The 21,773-nt window shown below is 33.1% G+C and overlaps 1 protein-coding gene across 1 annotated transcript; it reads right to left on the reverse strand.

Moving 5' to 3' along the window:
- Nucleotides 1–7,671: 7,671 nt before the first annotated feature.
- Nucleotides 7,672–9,589, reverse strand: LOC131862538 (protein HOTHEAD-like). The gene is made up of 4 exons (XM_059215012.1): nt 9,508–9,589; nt 8,787–9,419; nt 7,812–8,637; nt 7,672–7,714 (listed from the first exon to the last, which is right to left on the reverse strand). Exons 1-4 carry the CDS (start codon nt 9,587–9,589, stop codon nt 7,672–7,674), a joined length of 1,584 nt encoding a protein of 527 aa, XP_059070995.1.
- Nucleotides 9,590–21,773: the final 12,184 nt, after the last annotated feature.

Genomic DNA, 21,773 nt, shown 5'->3' on the forward strand with positions numbered 1-21,773 from the left:
GCATGTTTTCTTCCATTGTAAGATTTAACATTTGGCTTACATAGTCAGGGGTTAGTTTGAAGGCAAAAACGCAACTATGACACATGTGAATTTCCTTGGAACTTGTGCATAATTTATAATGCATGTTTCCTAGTCTATGATATTTCTACAACTTCCATATTGTATGTGCTAATTTTGTGATACATGTGCCTATTTTACCATATATGCCCTATATGTTGGTAAATATGTCACTTCTTTATCTTTCTAGCCTTAGTTTTAGGTAATTGCACGACTAAATTTTTTGGTGTTATGAATTAGATTATATTGAAGATATCTCAAAATATAACTTGTAGGTTCATATGACATAGATATTTACTAAAAAATACTAACTTATGGTTTATACAACATTAGAAGAATATTACTTTTATCAAACCCCCCCTTTTTTTTAATGTGTATCATATATTTTCTTACTTTATTAGAGTTGAATTTGAGGAGTTAAATTAACCATACACTTTGATTTGGGTTTTATAATTACCAAGTGTCTAAGTTCAATTCCAAACTATTACATGTGTGTGTTCTCCCCTCACATTCTAGGGTGATCTTGGGGGTAAAAAATAAGTGTTAATTTATTTTATTTTTATGAGGTATAAATAGGGATTTCAGCACACTAAGGGATAACCTAAACTATACACTCTTGTAGGGTATAAAAATAGGGAGAATAAAAGTTATACCCTGAAGGATCCATTGTCCTAACTAGAGCACATTTCCGTCTATCCAAATCTATTAGATCTTGATAGTGTTGGTCACAATTTTTTTTTAGTTTTGAATCCCAAAATATATACCTCTTACTAAGCACCATGGATATCAAATTCAAGGGAAGCTTTTAACCAATTTATAATCATATACGGAACATTTTAATGAATTATTGAGGTAGATAAAATGGCCTTCACTTCTATCTCTAATAAATCAATGGAGAATTCCCTAAATAGTTAGAAGAAATATAACCACAAATGTTAAACACATAATCTAACCCAAAACACACCCATTGCATAGTGGATCCCTATTTTGATTATATACATTTCTTTATTTGTATCATGTCTCATTGGGTTGCATGACAACCAACATTAGAAAGGCTCCAAGGAAATGCAATTTCATGTGTAACTTTAAAAGGGTTATAGGGATGTGCTACAATGATGATTACAGTACCAACTGTACACCGATCATATTCAAATTTCCTTCTTGTGCAACTACACCTTTGAGGAGATCAATTGTCTTGTACAGTATATAAATGATGTAAAAGTCCACCATATTTACATTCAAGTATCAAATGTGACATCTTGGAAATTATAAGGATTATAACTCGAGTTTGGTATTCAAAAAATGGAAATCTAGGGTTTTACATGAAAAATAATGCAGTATAAGTGTCACCAAACATAACCTACATTGAAATTTCATTTATAGAAGTGTCTAAAATAGATCTTTACTTTTACATAGATTAAGGAGGTTGTTTTGCCAAAAATGTGAAATTTGAAATTCAAATTAGAAAGCGACAAGCGTACAATTTTGTACTTGGTTTGATATAGAATACAAGTTAGATCAAGGTAGAAACAACTAAATGGAGGTATATGATTAGAGAAGTGTGATAGTTGGGTAGTTAAAATGAATTTAGTGTTGTGTCTATTGTGAATAGATTGTTCAATGATAAATGTATAGAGATATTTGTGCTTAGAAATAGATAATGAGGCTAGTACAATGAGCCCAAATTCACACAACATTGTGTCATTTGTGATTGTGTATTTGTGTTAATATATTAGCTCAAAATAGGGATAAAATTAAATGAGAAATGACATGGGTATGAAAATTTTTCCATTATGCTATTGTACAATTAACTTTACTTATGCTATGCACACACATTTTGGCCAAGAAGTGATATTTTAAGAATTTTATCTTTTTCACATGTTGATTTTGCAAATTTATTTAATATGATAAATAATTTATCTTTTAAAAAATATACATATCACCATAACATTTAAATAAACCAGCAAAACAATAAAAGTAAGTACTATATAGTGTAAAAAATAATTACCAAATCAAACACTTGTACATTTACATCCTCATAATATGCATCTCTTTATTTATAAAACCTTACAACATGCATTTTTGTTATAATATGAATTTAATTTATAAAGAAAGTGCACTTTTGTATGAAAGCTAATTGAAACTCAAATTTAATTATTCTTGTAAATTTCATTACAATGTGCTATCTTGGAAAGTATTTATATTCATAAGATGTAAGAGGTAAAATTGAAATTACAATTTCACACTTTGTCAAATACATTACCGTGTTTGGTATTATTTAGTTCTAGATGATAAATGAATGAAAGTACAACTAGTGTTCCAATTATTTCAGCATGGTCTTCTCAAAATTTTGAGAGATTGTACGTTCTTGAAGGATATGAATTCCCATATACCTGCACATATTGCATGATCAACATGTACCGTTAATGTTATATAATGAGAGAATTAAAAAATAAATAATCGAATTAAATTATTAAGCTAAATAAATACCTTTCAAGCATCATGGTTTTGGCTTGTGGGTTGGTACCAAGGAAATCCTTATAGATCGAGCCATCCACAACCCTGAGATTATCAACACCTTTCACCATATATCTTTTATTAACCACTAAACCTGCTTGACAACTTCCATCGTAATGGTAAAATGTCCCCAGTGCTTCTTTTCAGAGCTTGGCCAAGGCATCATCATTTGATTGATTCTTTGGTAATGCTATTCTGAGGAATTGAAGTGTTTCCAGAAATTTCCACTATCAATAAATGCAAACTCTTGAATAGGAGATGACATACTTAGATTAACCATTACTTTTATACCTTTCACACATTTTTGTAGATCAAGAGAGTGTGAATAGTAGCTGTAACGAACACAGGGATTATCTCGAGGATCTACACTTTTCAGCCAAAGGTCACCCCTTGATAAGGGAAATGCCAACTTAATATCAAGAACAACTAAATATTGTGTATTTGTGCCATTATTCCATTGGATAAGGCTACCACTTTCGATGTAATTTTATGAATTGTCTAAAATCCCCACTACTTGTGTATAAGAATATTCAAGTGGGTTTGAGGATACTATAGTGAAGCCATCACTAGGATTATCTTGAACTTTTTTGAGATTTAAAGAATTTAACGTCGGCCTCCGCTTAAAATGATTTCAAGCTCACGGGCAAATAAATATAAATAGTCTATTCCCTTGTATAATGAGCACTTAGCATAAAGGATAAACCTTACGTAAGCGGAATGTTTTATATTTGTGGCATTACTTTCTTAGATAAAGGTAAAACTCTTGATGTAGAGTTGTGAATTGTCTACAATGCTCACTGCCGATGTATAAGCAAATTAAAGTGGTTTTCGAGATTCTATAGTGAATCTTGTACTTGTATTATCTTGAACATGTTTTCTTTTTGAAGGCAAATCTAAAAGAATTGTAATATTGAATTTTTTAAGTTGTTTTCTTGGACTGATTTTACTTAAGAATTGAATTTATGGGCTACCTATGCTTCTTGTTGGAAAAATCACCTCACTATTGGTCTACGATTGATTAAGTGACACTTGATAAGCTAGGGCATCATTAATTCTTGTGAACTCCATTCTAGTAGCCTTGTAGAGATTATTTGTTCTCTTTCCTTCACTCTTGTAGAGATTATTTACTTTCATGCCAACAGCACTTTCTCTTCTTGTTTTTCGTTTGACGCCTACTTACTTCACTTCTTTTTTGTTAATAAAGGCACACCCAGTTTTCCCTCCAAAAGAGAAATTAAAAAATAAAGAGTTTCAGCTACAAATTTTTTTCTTCTTGTCTTTTCATTTCAGATTTGCAGGCGTCCACATTAAATACTCTTCTTTCTTTTCTCAACAATCTCTGCAATAAAATTTGACTTTTCATCCAACCTCTACTTTTGAAAATATATTTTCAGCTACAAATCTACCCAACATTTTCTCTTCTTCTTGTTTGATGTTCAGACTAAAAGATCTCATTTGATACACATGCCTTTTCACAGTCTCATAGCTACCTTCGTCAACGCCAAGAGTTGAACCATGAAATAGTGAAATTGCGTGTTATGTGCTTATCACAGTTTCATATCTTCCTTTGGTCAATGCAGAGAGTTGATCGAAAAATAGGGATAACATTCTCCACGTGTTATGCACTTCTACTTTCTCATGTTGCAGTTTCGCAGCTAGCTTGGTTAGCTGAAAACATTGACCTGTGAAATAGCGGTAATCCCAAACATAGTTTGTTATGCACTTTTCTTATCTCTTGTCACAGTTTCACAACTGGGTATGTGTAGGACCACGAGGGGCCAAAAAGTGGTGATATTCTTACTAAAGTTCTGATTGATAGGTCGATTGAAAAATATCTATAAATTTCTAACGGTATCACATTTTTTGAATCAGAAACATGCGTCACATTCTATTCTTTATATATTATAGGATTAGAAAAAAGAAAAATTGAATTTCATAAAGTTTTGACCAAGTTATGGTGCTCAAACATACGAGTGTTTTATGTTTTTAAAAAGTTATATTAAAAAAATCATAATTAATTATTTATATAAAAAAAAATACAAAAAATTATGTATCACATCCAGACATGAGTCTCCTACTTATACTAAAATATTATAAAATATTTTTATGATTTGATTGTGATTAGGATGGTCTGACAGACACTCGCTTCTTACCTTTTCCTTCAAATTTATGTACTGCTGCATTGAAATTTCAAATTTTATTCAAATAGATTTTTAATTTTTTTAAAAAGAACTATTAGATTAGAAACCAGATTCAATTTGATACAAATTCTATTCTTACATATTTTTGAAATAATGTTGGTAGCTTATTCAAATTTTTATGTCAAGTTGCCTAACTCTGTTTTGTTTTTTTCATTGCCACTTAAGGGCATGTTTGGCCCACCATGAACTTGCACATACCCAACTACCTTTGGTCAATGTGGAGTTTTGACCACAAAACAATGATAGTGATAATATGATGTATTATACTATCCCTGTAACATTGTGTCACTAACACGATGTATTATGTATTACTGCAACTACACTTTTTCTGAGCTAGGCCAGTTTGTCCAATGCCTTCACCACTTTATGACCCATGTCTTCTTTGTCTAATTCCACGACCAAGAAAACTCCCAATTGTCTTCTTTGTGGCCTTAGACTAAATGCCTTTACTAGCTACATGCTTGTACAACTAGCACATGTACAATCAAATCTACTCAACTAATTGCTAGTATGATACACCACCATCTCAATGAATCTAATCTTCCTCTGGGGCACTAATCCTCCTACATCTCCACCCACTACTATATCTATTCACATCAATGACAATCCAATGCCAACACTTCTGACTCATCATCGGAAATACCAACATCATCTTTAACATAATAGGATTTCTTATTGAATTTTCTTTATTTTCTTTAAACTTTTGTGTTGTTCCTCTGTTTGGACATCTAGATGCATAATGACCAATCTTTCCGCACTTAAAAAATTTAATAGGTAACACACCTTTATACTTGTTGGTTCCTCTCTTTACCTTTCTTACAAATTTTTGCTTCCATTTCATCTAGGATCGCATCATCTGAATTTTCATCCATATCTTTTGGGGTTTCAAAGGCTATCTCAGTTATTGCTTTGTCTTTGCCAAACTTCCTCATCCCGAATGTAGTCATGGTGCCATACAATCATTCCCTGGTGAACTTGGAGGGATCATAAGTTTCTTCAATGGAAGAAATCTTGTCATTGTAACACTCTAGTAAAGTCCTCATAATATTTTCCATCATATCCTTATCATCCAAGGTGTCGCTAAGATCTTTGATGTCATTCACTACACCGTCAACATTCTGAAAATAACTTGTTATGTCTTCACCTTCTTTCATCCTTAAGTTCTCATATTGCAGTCTGCATGTTAGCTAGTTTATCTCTATAATTTCCTTCATACCTATGTTTTTCAATCATTTCCAAACTTCATAAGCACTATCGAATGGAACAACCTTCACCAATTTAGTTTAGATAGAGCATTAAAGATAGCACTATTGAATGGAACATATTTTATCCGTATCCGTGGCATTAAGAAATGAAGAAACTATTGTAAACGACCTACCTCTATCAAAGACAAGTTGGATGAAAGAGTCAATCTCCATCAAACTAAATCCATCTATAATATAGTTGCCAAAAAAATAATTTTTTTTGCATGGACTTGTAACCTTATAAACTATTCCCAAGAGGAAAATATTAAATTTACTATGTGGAACACCATTGCGATCCAATTATAAGTATTGGGATACTCTTCCTTGAAAATGTGTTTCTCCTTTTTTTGTGACGTTCCATTGACCCATATATATCTATATATATATATATATATATATATATATATATATATATATATCTATATATATATATATATATATATATCTATATATATATATATATATATATATATATATCTGTGTGTGTGTGTGTGTAATTAAGCATTCAAATTTTATTCTAAAATTTCTTAAAAAATATATCATGTTAATATTTATAAAAATAAAAATTATAAACATAACTTACGTTAAAATTTCTTCATTATTTCAAGTTAATTTGAAATTTAAAATATAAATATCACTTTTAGCTTGTGAAGTTGACAATTCTTTCATAAATGCTTCTAGCGTAGATCTTTACTTTTACATGGACAAAGGAGGTTGATGTACCAAAAATATGAAATTTTAAATTCAAATTGGAAAGAGACAAGTTTACAATTATGTAGTTGCCTTGATATAGAATATAAGTTAGATCTAGGTAGAAAGAACCGAAATGGAGGTATATGTTTAGAGAAGTGAGATAACAATGTAGGTAAAATGAATTTAGTGGTGTGTCTATTGTCAATATATTATTTAATGCTAGGTTTATATAGATATTTGTGTTTACAAATAGGTCATGAGGCTAGTAAAATGAGCCCAAATTCACACACTATTGTGTCATTTGCGATTGGGTATTTGAATTAATATATTTGTTCAAAATAGGCATAAAACTAAATGACAAATGGCATGGGTATGCAGAATTTGTGATCATACTATTGTACAATTCATTTTAGTTATGTTATGCACAAACATTTTGGCCAAGAAGTGATATTGTAATAATTTTATCCTTTTCACATGTTCATTTCGTAAATTTATTTAACATGATTTTCTTAAAAAACATACATCTCACCATAACTTATAATTAAGCCAACAAAACAAAAAAAGAAGTACTATATAGTGTAAAAAGTAAATACCAAATTAAACACTTCTACATTTACATCATCATATAACAATAAATTATAAGAAAAATTATGCATTCCTTTATTCATAAAACCTTGGAACATGTATTTTTGTTATAATATCAATTCAATTAAAAAAGAAAGTGCACTTTTGTATGAAAGTTAATCAAAGCTCAAATTAAATTTATTCTTGTAAATTTCATAACAATGTGCTATCTTGGAAAATATTTATATTGATAGGAAATGAGAGGTAAAATTGAATTATTTACAATTTCACACTTTATCAAAAACATTACCATGTTTGGTATTATTTAGTTCTATGATAAATGAATGTGAGCACAACAAGCGTGCCAATTATTTCAACATGGTCTTCTCATATTTTTAAGAGATTGTGCGTTCTTGAAGGATATGAATTCCCATATACCTGCACATATTGCATGATCAAAATGTATTGTTAATGTTATATTTTGTGAGAATCGAAAAAGAAATAATGCAATAAAATTTTTAATAAAAATAAATACCTTCCAAGCATCATGGTTGTGGCTTGTGGGTTGGTACCAGGGGAATCCTTATAAATTGAGCCATCCACAACTCTGAGATTATCAACACCTTTCACCAGATACCTTTCATTAACCACTAAACCAGCTTGACAACCTCCATGATAATGGTTAAATGTCCCTAGTGCCTCTTTGCAAAGCTTCGCCAAGGCATCATCATTTGATTGATTCTTTGGTAATGCTATTCCAAGGAATTGGAGTGTTTTGGAATTTCCACTATCAGTAAATGCAAACTCTTGGATAGAAGATGACATACTCAGATTAACCATTACTTTTATACCTTTCACACATCTTTGTAGATCAAGAGAGTGTGAATAGTAGTTGTAACGAACATAGGGGTTATCTCGAGGGTCTACGCTTTTAAGCCAAAGATCACCCCTTGATAAGGGAAATGCCAACTTAATATCAAGAACACCTAAATATTGTGTATTTGTACCATTATTCCGTTGGACAAGGCTACCACTTTCGATGTAATTTTGGGAATTGCCTAAAATGCCCGCTAATTGTGAATAAGAATCTTCAAGTGGTTTCGAGGATACTATAGTAAAGGCTGCACTAGGATTATCTTGAACTTGTTTACCTACAAAAGGTGAATCTAAAAGAGCAGGAATATTCATTTCTTTGAGTTGTCTTTTTGGACCAATTCCGCTTAAGAGGAGAAGTTGAGTGCTACCTATGCTTCCTGCTGACAAAATCACCTCACTATTGATTGACAATTGGTTAAGTGAAATTTGATAAATGAGACCATCATTATTGCTTCTGAACTCCACTCCGCTAGCCTTTGGCTTTCCTGCAATATAGATTGTTGATAATATTACATGCATACACATAGATGGATATATGAAATATATTTCTGAATATTTTGTAAAAGAATAAAAGGAATACTCATCAAAGTAAAGTAGGGTAGGGGAATTCTGAAAGCAAAATATGAATTGGTACCTGATCCCAAACTGAAGAGTATTCTGCTGGCAGTAGCATTGAGAAGAACTACAATATTTTCTGGATTTGCATACTGGAGTAGATCTGCGGCTGTATGTCTCTTTCCATTCTCGTCAAAGATTGAGCCACTGATCTTGGTGCCAACCAAATGATCGAAAGTGTGGCCGTTGTAAGGAAGAACTCCAGCTTGAAGAAGCCCATCCTTGGTAGCAGAATTCCAAGTAGAAAGCTTGTATTGTTGGAAGGCATTCAACCGTTCTACCCATTCATATGACTCATATACAAGTTTCTCATCCCACTTTATTTTCCGAATATATTCAGTGCTCGCCCTGCTGTAGACTCCACCGTTGATGGCTGATCCGCCTCCTAAAACTCTCGCCCGTACCAACTGCACTCCATCTTCTGAGACAAACCCCTGCGCTACTTTGGGATTAGTTGTGGGAGACCCTCTGAAATCCTCCACATCGGGAATTCCGTAAGGAGAGTCTCCCCTCTCCAATACTAAAACAGAGTAGTGCTGTGAGAGAGTTGCTGCCAGGGGACATCCCGCTGTACCTCCTCCAACCACAATGTAATCATATGATCTTGAAGCTGCCTTTTGAGCATCTGCTGTCATAAACGAATATGGGTACTCTGCAGTTGCACACAGAATCGTCAATGTCAAAAACAATCCTATGCTAAGAAACAACTATATTGATTCCAAACAAAAGTTTTTACCCACCCGGATTAGATGTTGCTGCTTCTGAACAGAATTGATGTGTAAACATCAGCAGGCATGAAATCAGAAGAAATAATTTCTCCATACTGAATGTGATTAACCAGTCTAATTCTTCTTCGAATGAATGTTTTGTGATGTATTTGCAATCGTTGCACTTATTTATAGATATTGTCTTTGAAATAGAATAAGAACAGTTCACGCGTATCTATCCATATGGATAGTATCGAGAATTTACTATGCATATTTATCCAAATTTTATATTGTCCTTGGTGGTTTTGTCAAACAAATCCCCTGATTGAAAAGTTCAAATTAGAAAATGAAATAAATTTTGTCAACCAATTATTGTTGAATTATCATCCCTCCACTGTCTTCGGTTTAATTAAAACAATAAAATAATGGACCATCTTGCATAAGAGTCTTTTACCAAGTCCAGTCAAGGGCAAGTGGAAATGTAACATGTCTGTCTTGCAGCCCATACGGTTTCATTCGTAATTTTATACATATTAACATATGGTCAACGTCTATCTACGTTTATACATATTAACATACGGTCAGCCAGACTTGTTGCAACACATATTGAATGCTCCAATTGTGCAAGATTCTCTTTCTACGAGAATTGATAATGCAAAGAGTCACCCTCAATTAAGATGTTTGAAATTTGAAAGGATTTAGTCAACAAGAGACCTTGGAGAAGGGCATGTGCTTCTGCCATATTATTATAACCATCCAGGAATGAAAGTACTGAAGCTACAAGAATATTTCCTTTATGATCCCTAATTACACACCCACCACCTGCTTTGCGTGCATTGTGTTTGGTTGCCCCATTAAAGTTTAACTTTAACTTACCTTTCAGAGGACGAATCCAATTGATTTTTAATCTATCTATTGTTCTTTTGGGGGGTTGGAAAGAGCTTCCCGTAAAAGGGAGATTAATGTGTTCCCAGGATTGAAGGATTTTTTAATCCCAATCTGAAAACGAAGAGTTGATTGATTTGGATTTTGCTACATATGCATTTACTACTTCTGAAATAGAAGTTTCAATTTTCTGCAAGACCCGAGATAAGCTTGAAGGTTCCTATCTAAAGATCCTCTTGTTTCTTTCCCACTAGGTGATCCTAGGAGGGATGAATTTCCAGATGCAAGAAAAAAATGATTGATGATAGAGTGAAGGCCAATTTGTGAATATATCCCAGAGATTCTCTGATAAGGGATAAATCCAATTCATTTTATTAATGATGTGAGCCCAACAGGACTGTGCAAAGGAACATTGTAATAGAAGGTGATCCACATCCTCTTGAGCCTATCCACAAAGAACACACCAAAAAGGATCAACAATCCCAAGTTTGATTAATTTGTCTTTTGTTAGAATCCTCCAAGCAAAGCATCCATCTTTAGAAAGGTCAACTTCATTCCAGCAGAATGAAAATGACCTTTGAGGTTGTGCTTGCTGCTCTTGACTGATAAGGGAGTTGTAACCTATTTTTATAGCTTCAACTCAATCTCAATACTTGGAGAATATGAGTTACTATTTGCAATTCCAAAATGCTCCAAAAGATTTATGGCGTATATAATTTGAATTGTAAAGATGCTAAAATCATATTATCAAAACTCAACTCTTAGGAAATAATGTAGGAGCCGTAATTTGTTGGCAAACTACATGTTCACACCTAATAACTTACAAAAATTGAGGCTACACCATATATAATTTTTCATCCAAGTTCTCATTCAAGAAGACAGTTTTCGCATCAATTTGATACATATTCTAACTAGATTGAATAGTTATAGATGAGAATTTTTTTTGGGACTTGTAATGTCCACACATAGGACAATTATGCGAGTTAATTTAACTTATTGATAATTTATAATTAAAATATAATCCTATTGTTGCTATATAAATAGTTATAAGGTGAGGTTGTTCGTATAACTACGAGTGGTATCTTATCTTGTGAATGTTATAGATGGATTTTTTTTGATTGAGATAAACGGGTTTTACAGGGACCCGAAACCCAAAGTTAAAGAGCACAACAAACATAAGAAGTCACTAACTAGTCTGTAACCAATGACATAACAACCATGGAAACAGTGGCCAAACCTACACAACAAAAAAAAAAATAGAACAAGAAAAAACTTAAAGTTACTCACTCGACCAGAGATTACTTCATCTTCGAATTCTTTTGAGTCACCCTCTTATTGATGTCCTCGAGCTCATCCATGATGAACCTGGAGGTATTATTCTCCTGGTTCCTGCTTCTAGTCCTTGTATAGGGACCTGTGGTGGTTTGAAGTCTCGTACCCTGCAAGTTTGGTTCCTGGATTCTCTTCTTCCATTTGATGTCAGAGGATGGAATGCTTCTGTTGGTCTAAGCTCTTTGATCCGCTATCATCGCATTTACCTCTTTAAGACCCCGAGCACTGTTATTCATGGCTTCCCTACTGATATCCACCAGGTTCTTCAGATTACCCTTAATTTGTTATAAGCTAATCTCCAACTGACCAATCCTTGATTCCTGATCTGTTTTCATGGTCTTTACATCTTCTATGAGTTCCTGTGTCATTCAGAGAAGTTTATTCGTCCTGCTTTCCATGGGCGTCTCAGTGAAATTGTTAATGATATCTTTAATTCCATCCTTTAACAAATTAATCTCCTTACTGACCCAAAGAAAGCAATTCTCCTGGCTTTTGACAGCGCTGTTAAGGAGAGTACCAAAATAAGAATCTTTTTGGGTATCCCCCTGTTCCCCCTGTTCCCCTTGTTCAGTGTTAATGGGGATTTCCAGCTTTATTTCCTTCTGCTTTCCCTTGGTTTCCCCAATTTTTCCAGTTTTGGACTTCTTCGTATTTGGTGGCCCCGAATCTTGTAATTTGGGTTTTTATACTTACAGGCAGCCCTTCTGGGGTGTTTTTTTCTTCTGCTTCTTCCAGTGGTAGGTGTAATATTTCATTGGGGGCCCTCCTACGAAGAGGGATGACATATGGAATCATCCGAGACATTGAGTTCCCACCAGTCCATAGCCATACCAGACTCTTATTTGTCCATCTCGATATCTTACACATAATGAACATCATTGTTGGACGAAGATGTGGGGGGTTTAAGTTTTGGTTTCAGGGTCTCAAGTTAAGGTTGGCACATGCAAACTGATGTCAAAATGCTTATTTGACAATGGTACATACTGGTAAAACTCTAATTCCTGTGTGTTACAAATCTTTGTTATATTTTTTATGGAAGGATTATTGTTAAAATGTCACATTTATGGAAATAAAATTGAGTCTACTTTCATTTTTTTCAATTCTGATGGAATTTAATGTAAAAATGAGCAAGTTATGATCATTTTTGTGAAAGCAGCCTGTTCAGAAAATGGTTTACCAGATCTATAGTTAGAAAATGTGTTGGTATAGATATGTATAGTCAAATAATGACCTGACACTTGGTGTACGGATATATTATGATGTTGTGAACAAAATTCCTTCTTACTAGAAAAATTCATCTCAAATGAGTCAATTTCTAGAAACCGCCATGTCTACGTGAGTTCCTGTCACTACCACTACAAGAAGGTTGCAAAAAACTACTTCATGATTTTTTTATGTGATTGGTGACTATGTGTGGTCTTTTAATATCAAAATTATAATTCCAAAGTGTCTAAAGGTGTTGACGTGTAGAGTTTGGCATTGTGGTTTGTGTAGCCTATTGGTTTGAGAAAACCTATGTATTTGAGGTGTGTTTAGGTGAGTGTTGCTACAAAAGAAATTGATGTGTGTCTGAACCTGATATGGAGGGATGATTTTAGTCATGGACACGAGCCTTTGCATCACTCATGCAGAACAGGGTTATCACCATTTTTGGCATGATTCACCAAGCTATTTTCAAGAGAAGATAACAGATAGAAAGACAAAGAAATTCTTTTGTTGTGCCCTAAATGGTTTAATATCATAAAGTGGTAAGAGATAATATTGGCATAGCGTCTATCAAGAGTAATGTACCTCATAATCACTGCGGCCATCTCCGCCCAAAGTAATTTCAGTTCCTTCCTGTTATAGTCGCCGTCCTTCATATTTTTCACCCATTTCCTCTCGCTATCTTTGTCAACGAAAGCCGCAATGGCTTCTTTCACCACCTTCCTTTCTCTATAGAAATTGTTGCCTTCCATCTGCAAAGAAGATATCTCCATGACGAAGGTTTCATCAATTCTAAACTCCACTCCAAACGTCATGAGGATGCCTTTCTCCAAACCATTCACAAAATCCTCTGTCACTTTCGGATCATTGCCATGAAGCCTCTCAAGATATGAAACAAGGACCCCATCAGTAATCTCCATCCATAGCCCTCTGTTCTTTTCCCATCTCTCATAGGAGGTAGGTTCCATTATGTTCTTGTCACCTCCCATTAGAAAGTTATCTTTGCAACAATGGAAACCCAACCAAAGCCAAGCAATGAAAAACCAGATACAAAACAAGGATATAGAAAACTTGGCTTTGGAATTTGAACGAAAATCCCATGAAAGATTTAATTCATTTGGCATTCTAAAATTATTAAAGAGATATGATTGGCCAATGCATTCAGTGTCCTTTCTCGTCAGTTGGCACAATTGTATCAGGAAAGTTTCCTTTCCCGTCCACCATCGCATGTCCACATAATCTACACCTATGTTAGCCAGGTGGTCCACTGGCCTATTACCTTCCCGATAAACATGGGAGATCATGAAATCATCAATATTATCAATCATGATATGGCAAACTTGAATTAATTGAATTATGGTCCAGTTGGGCTCACTTTGCTCACTAACACACCTGATGATATTTAGAGAATCACTCTCGAGCCAGACTTTTTTGAACCCTTCTCTGATCACCATATGTAACCCAGTGTAAGAAGCTTTAGCTTCGATATGGTGGTTTGTCTAGGCGCCCAGTGGGATTGCCCCTACCGAAGCACCCCTACTGAAACAAGCCTACCATCATGGTCACAAGCAACTCCCCCTCAGCCAGCTGACCCAGGGTTACCTTTATCCACCCCATTGAATGTTATATATGTTGCAAGTAACTTCATAAAGACATTATTATTAAGTCTATTCTTCACATATACGAGGTTAAAATCCAAACCTAGTAGTATGGAATCTATGAAGGAAAACATATAAGAAATACACAACCTACAATACTTGCAAAATAATATCAAAAATAAGAAAATGAAAATAGACAAAATAATGATTTTTCATATGCAAAATTGTTACCCTGAATACTTATACATAAAATGAAGAGGGTAAGTGGAAAATGTTCCTTAGCCTAATCCTCTATGATATTTTGTGTATCTCAAAACAAAGATTCCATGCTCATTTTGGATACAATGTGTTTCTTTCTTGCTTCCCTCTCCGTCTCTCTTAGACATTTTCCATTTGCCTTCTTGATTAGGAATCTATCACCATTTTTTTGCCTCCTACGTTGAACACAAATTCTCCTTGTTGAATATCAATGATGTCTATTTCTTTAGCATTCGTTTTCCAATCTTTTCTCACCTTTTGTGCTGGTTTTTTCGTGTGTTCATAAGCTATTTCTTTCCTTTATTCTAAACCACTTTGATAACTCCATGAAAGGGTTTTCAACACAACTCTCCAATAAATCTCCACCTTCCTGAAAGCTTCATTAATCTTAACCACTATTCCATCTCCTTGGATTTTGTCTAAAAATATATTTTGATTTCAGACACATTTTGGGATTGAAGTCTACCTTACCATTCTCTTTTAATGGACTTAGGGTACATTTCTTTCCGTTTTTTGCATTCTCTCATCATATATTTAACTTCCACATTGCGATTCCTCTCACAAGATTTCCTTAAACACTACATACCTTCATTTAAGTGATACTTTTGGACATTGTATTTGAGTATCATACCTAGAGATTGGAATCTTGTCAGATTTGGATTCTAATTGTAATTGCAGGATAAGATAGCTAAATCATATGATCATATACACTTGAAACAACCTTTGATGAAATCTTACATAGTTAAAATGAGCTCTGCTACAATTCGCTATTAGACAGATTATTCTTCTTAGAAAGTCCTTATACCCTCATCAAAAATTGATATGATGATGTGATTAGGAAGGATACCTTATGATGGTGTTAAGAGAACAAGCATCGTGAAGGCCAAATGAAGGTTCAATTACCTAGATAATAATTTTGATGTTGAGTCTTGAACGCTTGAAGAAATGAGATAGTTAATTTTTATGATGATGATTGTAAATAGAATGAATCTATTATTATTTCACCTATGGACCTTATAAGACTTAGCAATCCTTGATGAGTAGGCTCATGTTTACACTGCAATGCGAATCATTAGGATGATTACAGTTAATTATGGAATTAGATTGTCATAATTATATCCATGTTTCCAATACCATGAGGATTATTAAATTGTTATGCTTGCTTCATGAAATAATATTTAATCGATTTCGTGCATTTTCCGAATACGATGTAGAATATCAAGTACTTCTTTGATTGCTTTATAAAATTTTAGGCAACGATCTTGTGCATGATCAGTTATGATCACCACAGTTAATTTGGATGCTTGAATTTTGTACTTGGGGAAAGGATTGCATTATATTTATTGTTAATGTGAATGCAATGATTAAATTTGTGTTATTATTATTTTGGATACATTAACGGTTTGTGTAGTGTGCAGAAATTTATTCCGTGGGCCATGGAATTCAAAGACTAACCATAGACCCCATGTGAACATAGTAAGGAAAAGATGTTGTCGATTTGGAGTGGAAATACCTCATTTATGTTGTGGAAATATGTTCATAATGTGATACTTAAATGAATGTTATTAAGTTTCTCGCGAGATCAAGTGTGGTAAACTAGTGGGTCATGTCCTTGTAATGGTGAGATTTGCCTCTTTAAGATTGCCAAGGTGTAGATGTGTGAATCATCATGTGCCAAGTGTCTTAACAAGTGCAATTTTCTAGTCAACTAAAAATAACACCCCTTAATTTTGATGGATGTCCATACCTTGCTCTAAAGCTCCCATTTTGGCATAGGCTATGTTTCAAGTTTTACAAAGGAAATAAACGATGAAACAACAAACAAAGTAATAAGGGCCTAAAATTGTACACCATATACCAAAAAAAAGGAAGACTCAATATAAGAAATACTCAAGTTCCGTGTGCAAAATAATAAGTTGAAAGAAAAGAAAGTTGTAGAGCATCAAATGGTGAAAATTCCACCATAACCACGTGTTAATAAGTATGAATGGGTTATAAGGAAATGACAAAAACAAGAATAATATTAGGAACATGAATTGACGAAATAGATGATTTTGTTGGCCATATAAAGATGATCTATAAGATGAGACAACATATATTGTGTTAAAGGGGGCACCCAAATTGTTTTTTAATGGATTATAAGCATTATGAGCATCACTTAAGCTTATATCCATATATACCTATCACTTACATTTCCTTTCTACCTTTATATCTTTTTTATTTTTCCTATTTACTTTTTCATTTTAGACTTTTCTTACTTACCATAGGTTTATTGTGCTTTAATGCCCATTTCACTTTCTATATTTTTTCACACACTTGGTCTTCCCCAGTTGAGGTGTCTTAGGGGGACTGATTTTGGCTAAAAAGTTTCTTTGAATTTTTTCTTATTCACATATTTTTCCATATATTTAATTTGTAGACATTTCCCTCTTGCCTTTATCCACCAGCTAGGTTGGTCACACATTTTCACCTTAAAATTTTTATATCCACTCTTGGTTTTTACATATATTATCACTAAATTACCACTATATTTTATTATATTTCCTTATCATAGTTCATGTTTGCGTTGATTCACCTATATATTCTATGTATCCCATTTTACTACAAGGCCTACACCTTCCCATTATTGATTAGTTTGTAGGCTTTGACCCTACATTGTTAAATCATGTTTTTTAGAGCTTGAATACTAATCCCATATTGATATCACTTATAAAGTCACTTAAATCGGTCCTACATCTCTATACCAAGATTATTTATAATTTACATTTTTATTCTAGATTGATACATTCAACTTGTAGAGTCACTTATTGACCCTACTTTATTATATCACTATTCTGTATAAGTGTATCTTTTATACCATTTGCATTCCACTTGACATATCTTTGGCATTAATCCATTCATCGGGGAAAAATCATACCTTCCCTCTAGTTTCATATTCAAGGTCACATCCTTACATTTAGGGGCATCATGTCTTCCTCTTTATTCCATTCTTGGATTTATATTCATACATTTTTCACATTGGAGACATCATGCATCTCACATGACATCTTTTACCATGCGTTCCTTACACATTAGGGGTATCACTCGGTCCCTTGCACATTACATTGTTCCTACCTACATTAAATGTGTTAAGTACAAAAGGTTGTCAACCAACTGCTGATACAATGTAGCATCAATTGATGGACTAGTACAACTGGTAGACAACACAATACCTAACTGAAAATGGAGTAGGGATTGGCTTGCAATAAACCATCCAAAATCTTTGAAGAAAATCAAGAGCATACTTCTATTGGAAGGTAGAAATACTTGCAGAAGATTGATGAACTTGGAGACCAAGAAAGTAATGCAATAGACAAAGCTGGACATGTCAAAAAACTCCATCAAATCTTGTTAAGTATCTTCAATCATGATAAGAGAACTCTATGTGAGAATCAAGTCATCCACATAGAGAACAAGAATGAGAAGTTTTACCCATGCCTTTGAATGTAAATTGTGGGATTAGAGTGACACCTAGTAAATCTGGAAGCAAGCAAGAAACTGTCTATCTTCACATACCAAGCTCTATTAGATTGTTTGAGACCATATAATGAATAATGTATTCTAAAAACAAGATAAGAATCCCACACAAAGCCCAAAGACTCCTTTATACATGTCTCCCCCTGAAGATCACCATGTAGGAAAGTACTCTTCACCTCCAATTGATACACTAACCAACCCTAATATGGAACAATGAAAAGTTCATGATGAGTGGAATCCATCTTGGCTATAGGAGCAAAGGTCTCAAAATAATCAAAACCCTCAACCCGAGAAAATATAAGCTTACTTTTGAGATTAGAGTGACTGAAAAAGTTAAATTTATCCTTTATTTTATCTTATTAGACACCAAAGGGAAAAATTATAAGGGTTTGAAGATTAATTTTTTTAAATCTAACATACTAATAATTTCTAGCATATATTGAGGCCAAATGAACTATGCCATTACAACGAAAAGGGCCAAAAATCCTTGTTATTATTAAATTTGTCTAATTTAGATAAAATTTTCTTGAAAGAAAAATATCTACTCCTAAGTTGCATCACTTCCTTTGTGAATTGTGCTTTATAGTCTGAGCATAAAATACTTCGGGTTTACTTATGGTTTTTTTGAAGGCATGTTGTTTTCATTTCTCATTTGTTTTTACCTCTAAGATAACCACCTTAGTCAAGTATAAAGCCAAAAGTGCAAGGTAGAAACTTGTTCCTATTTGTTGGCCTCTAACTCTTTATTGTCTAATGATGATATAATATACTATAATGGACCGTTTCCATAAGAGTCTTTGAACAAGTCCTGTCAAAAACAGTGGAAATCCAACATGGCTGGACCGTTTCATTCGTAATAATTATATGGTTTGACTGCGCAATTTTGTCAATGACAATCCTTCTACATCTTCATACTCACCAACTCACAAAAGCATTTAATTTGTTTGAAAAATATTCTGGTGGAAGACATTTTTATCATATGCCCGCAAGTCAAATACAAAGTAATTTTAATTGACATTGATTGTTATCATGAGATGATAGTCACGTAGTGTAGAATGATAAATGGGAAGATCTAGTACGATTTGAAGCATTCTACGTCAGCCTCTGCTTAAAACGATCTCAAGCTCACGGGCAAATAAATATAAATAGTCTATTCCCTTGTATAATGAGCTACGTTACCTTACGTCAGTGGAATGTTTTATATTTGTGGCATCACTTTGTTAGATAAAGCTACCACTCCTGATTTAGAGTTGTGAATTGTCTACAATGTCCGCTATCCATGTAAAAGCAAATTCAAGTGGTTTTCGGGATTCTATAGCAAATCTTGTATTTGTATTATCTTGAACATGTTTTTCTATTGAAGGTAAATCTAAAAGAATTGCAATATTCAATTTTTTAAGTTGTTTTTTTGGATTTAATTTACGTTACAGGAAAAATTATGGGCTACCTATACTTCTTGTCGGCAAAATCACCTCGCTATTGGTCTACAATTGATTAAGTGACACTTGATAAGCTAGGGCATCATTAATTCTTGTGCACTCCATGCTAGTAGCCTTAATCTTTCTTGCAATATAGATTCTAGATAGTATTATTTTTTACAAAGATAAATTTATGAAGATAAAAGATTCCACTGTGAAAATGCTCTGTAAAGTATAATGGATTTGACTTCTTACCTACCAATATTTATAAAAGATGGAATGAAATACTAGCCTAAGTATTAACAAAAAAGAAGATGTTGAAAAAAATAATATAACAATTATTTTATTTAAATATCAAGAAAATTTAAACACCTAATTATCACTTTTGTTCACAAAAAAATAAATATTATCAATGATTTTTCAAATATTAAATTATTTGTAATTTAAATGAAATAAAGGACTTCTCCAAGGTGTGATACATTGCACTCAACTATCAATTAATCAAACAAAGAACCTTGATCATAATTTTAATAGCCAATTTTGTTTTATTTTTCACTATCTCCCAAAGTAATGATATGATTTCCTTTTTCAAATGTGACATACTTGAACAAGAAGAATAAGAAATCTCAATTACTATGTGTACACATTCCAAATCCACTTACAAATTTCCTAAAATTAATTATTCTCATTTTGGGAGCTAACTTCCTTTATTGGGTGGAAGAGTTAGTGTAAATGCCACCCTATCTCCATAGACATCTATAGGGAAAACAATCTATTTATTACACCCAAACTACATTATGTATCAGAAATTAATTCCTTGCATGGGAAAATAACAGTTTGGAATGCATTCACATTATACAATAAGACTAGAGGTTTACTCACATAACATTAAGCAATAGCTTTATCAATTTCATACAAAATATACAAAATAATCATTCAGTAGCAAAGCTTACGTGCTACATTATATTTTGTTATTTTAAACAGTGTTTTTATTTGGACAATTCATGGACTAAACTCACCATTTTACTTTTCTCTCTATATCTCTATGATATGAAAATACCTTTACAGTTAGAAAACAAATAACTTTTGCCCTTTTTTTTCAGCATTTTTTAATGGTTTTTCAAATCATTTTTTTTCACATTTAATTCCCTTATTTTTTGGTAAAATCTTATACTTTTAATTTGTCAATTCTTCCCCCAAAAATTCTTTTGGGCTATGGATCATGAAACAATGCTTTCCTATTCTACCACGCAACATCCATTTGTGTCCTCGATGACATGCCAACAAAGATCACAGTTATTCAATACGAATGGAGCCATATGAATAATTCATGCAAGTTATTTGAATTCGGTAAGTATTTTTGAGCATATGATATAGTTCACAGTACCATTCATATTAATTTTACTAGCATTCCAAAAATCGTCTCTATTCAAACAGCCCATGACGATCTAATAAAAAAGTAATGAAATCTAGCCAACTTAGCTGCTGCTTGCACAGTACCTGATATACTTCACAGTACCATTCATATTAATGTTACTAGCATTCCAAAAAATTTCTCTATTCAAACGACCCATGACGATCTAATAAAAAAGGAATGAAATCTAGCCATCTTAGTGCCAGTACATTTAGCTACTGCTTGCACAGTACCTGGGCGATGAATATGGGAGGAAAACTACCTTGTTCTGATACTTCTCTTTACAGTTACAATATGCTTTGGCAATTTCTCGGCTATAATGATTTCACTACAACCTTTTAAAGGAAATCTACTTAACTACATTATTTCATAAAATATATACATATTTTAGTACCCTTAATGAATAAATAATAAACAATCTTGATTTGAAATTTAAGAAAGTGACCAGGACCAAGTGGTTTAGCCATTAAATTGGTGCTTTGCTTCTTAGAACAAAAAATAGAGAAATGTCTTCATAGTCCATTAGTTGTCGAATATAGTGATGGCGAATCTTAATATGTTTGGTTGAAGTAGAGGATTACTCAAAAATGTCAGTAATCTTTGATTATCATAGAGAATCAAAGTATTTCGAGGCAATTGTAAATCTATCACAGTTTTGTGTAATCAATGTTT

The sequence above is a fragment of the Cryptomeria japonica genome, unplaced genomic scaffold, assembly GCF_030272615.1.
Source record: "Cryptomeria japonica unplaced genomic scaffold, Sugi_1.0 HiC_scaffold_44, whole genome shotgun sequence".
Lineage (NCBI taxonomy): Eukaryota > Viridiplantae > Streptophyta > Pinopsida > Cupressales > Cupressaceae > Cryptomeria > Cryptomeria japonica.

What these genes read in the sequence shown, in the direction of transcription:
- LOC131862538 (XM_059215012.1), bottom strand. Translation starts at nt 9,589, where the DNA reads ATGGAGAAATTATTTCTTCTGATTTCATGCCTGCTGATGTTTACACAT. An exon ending in ACTCTTCAGTTTGGGATCAG is followed by an intron (nt 8,638 to 8,786) that starts GTACCAATTCAT and finishes TCTATATTGCAG; the next exon opens with GAAAGCCAAAGGCTAGCGGA. An exon ending in ACAACCATGATGCTTGGAAG is followed by an intron (nt 7,715 to 7,811) that starts GTATTTATTTTT and finishes CAATATGTGCAG; the next exon opens with GTATATGGGAATTCATATCC.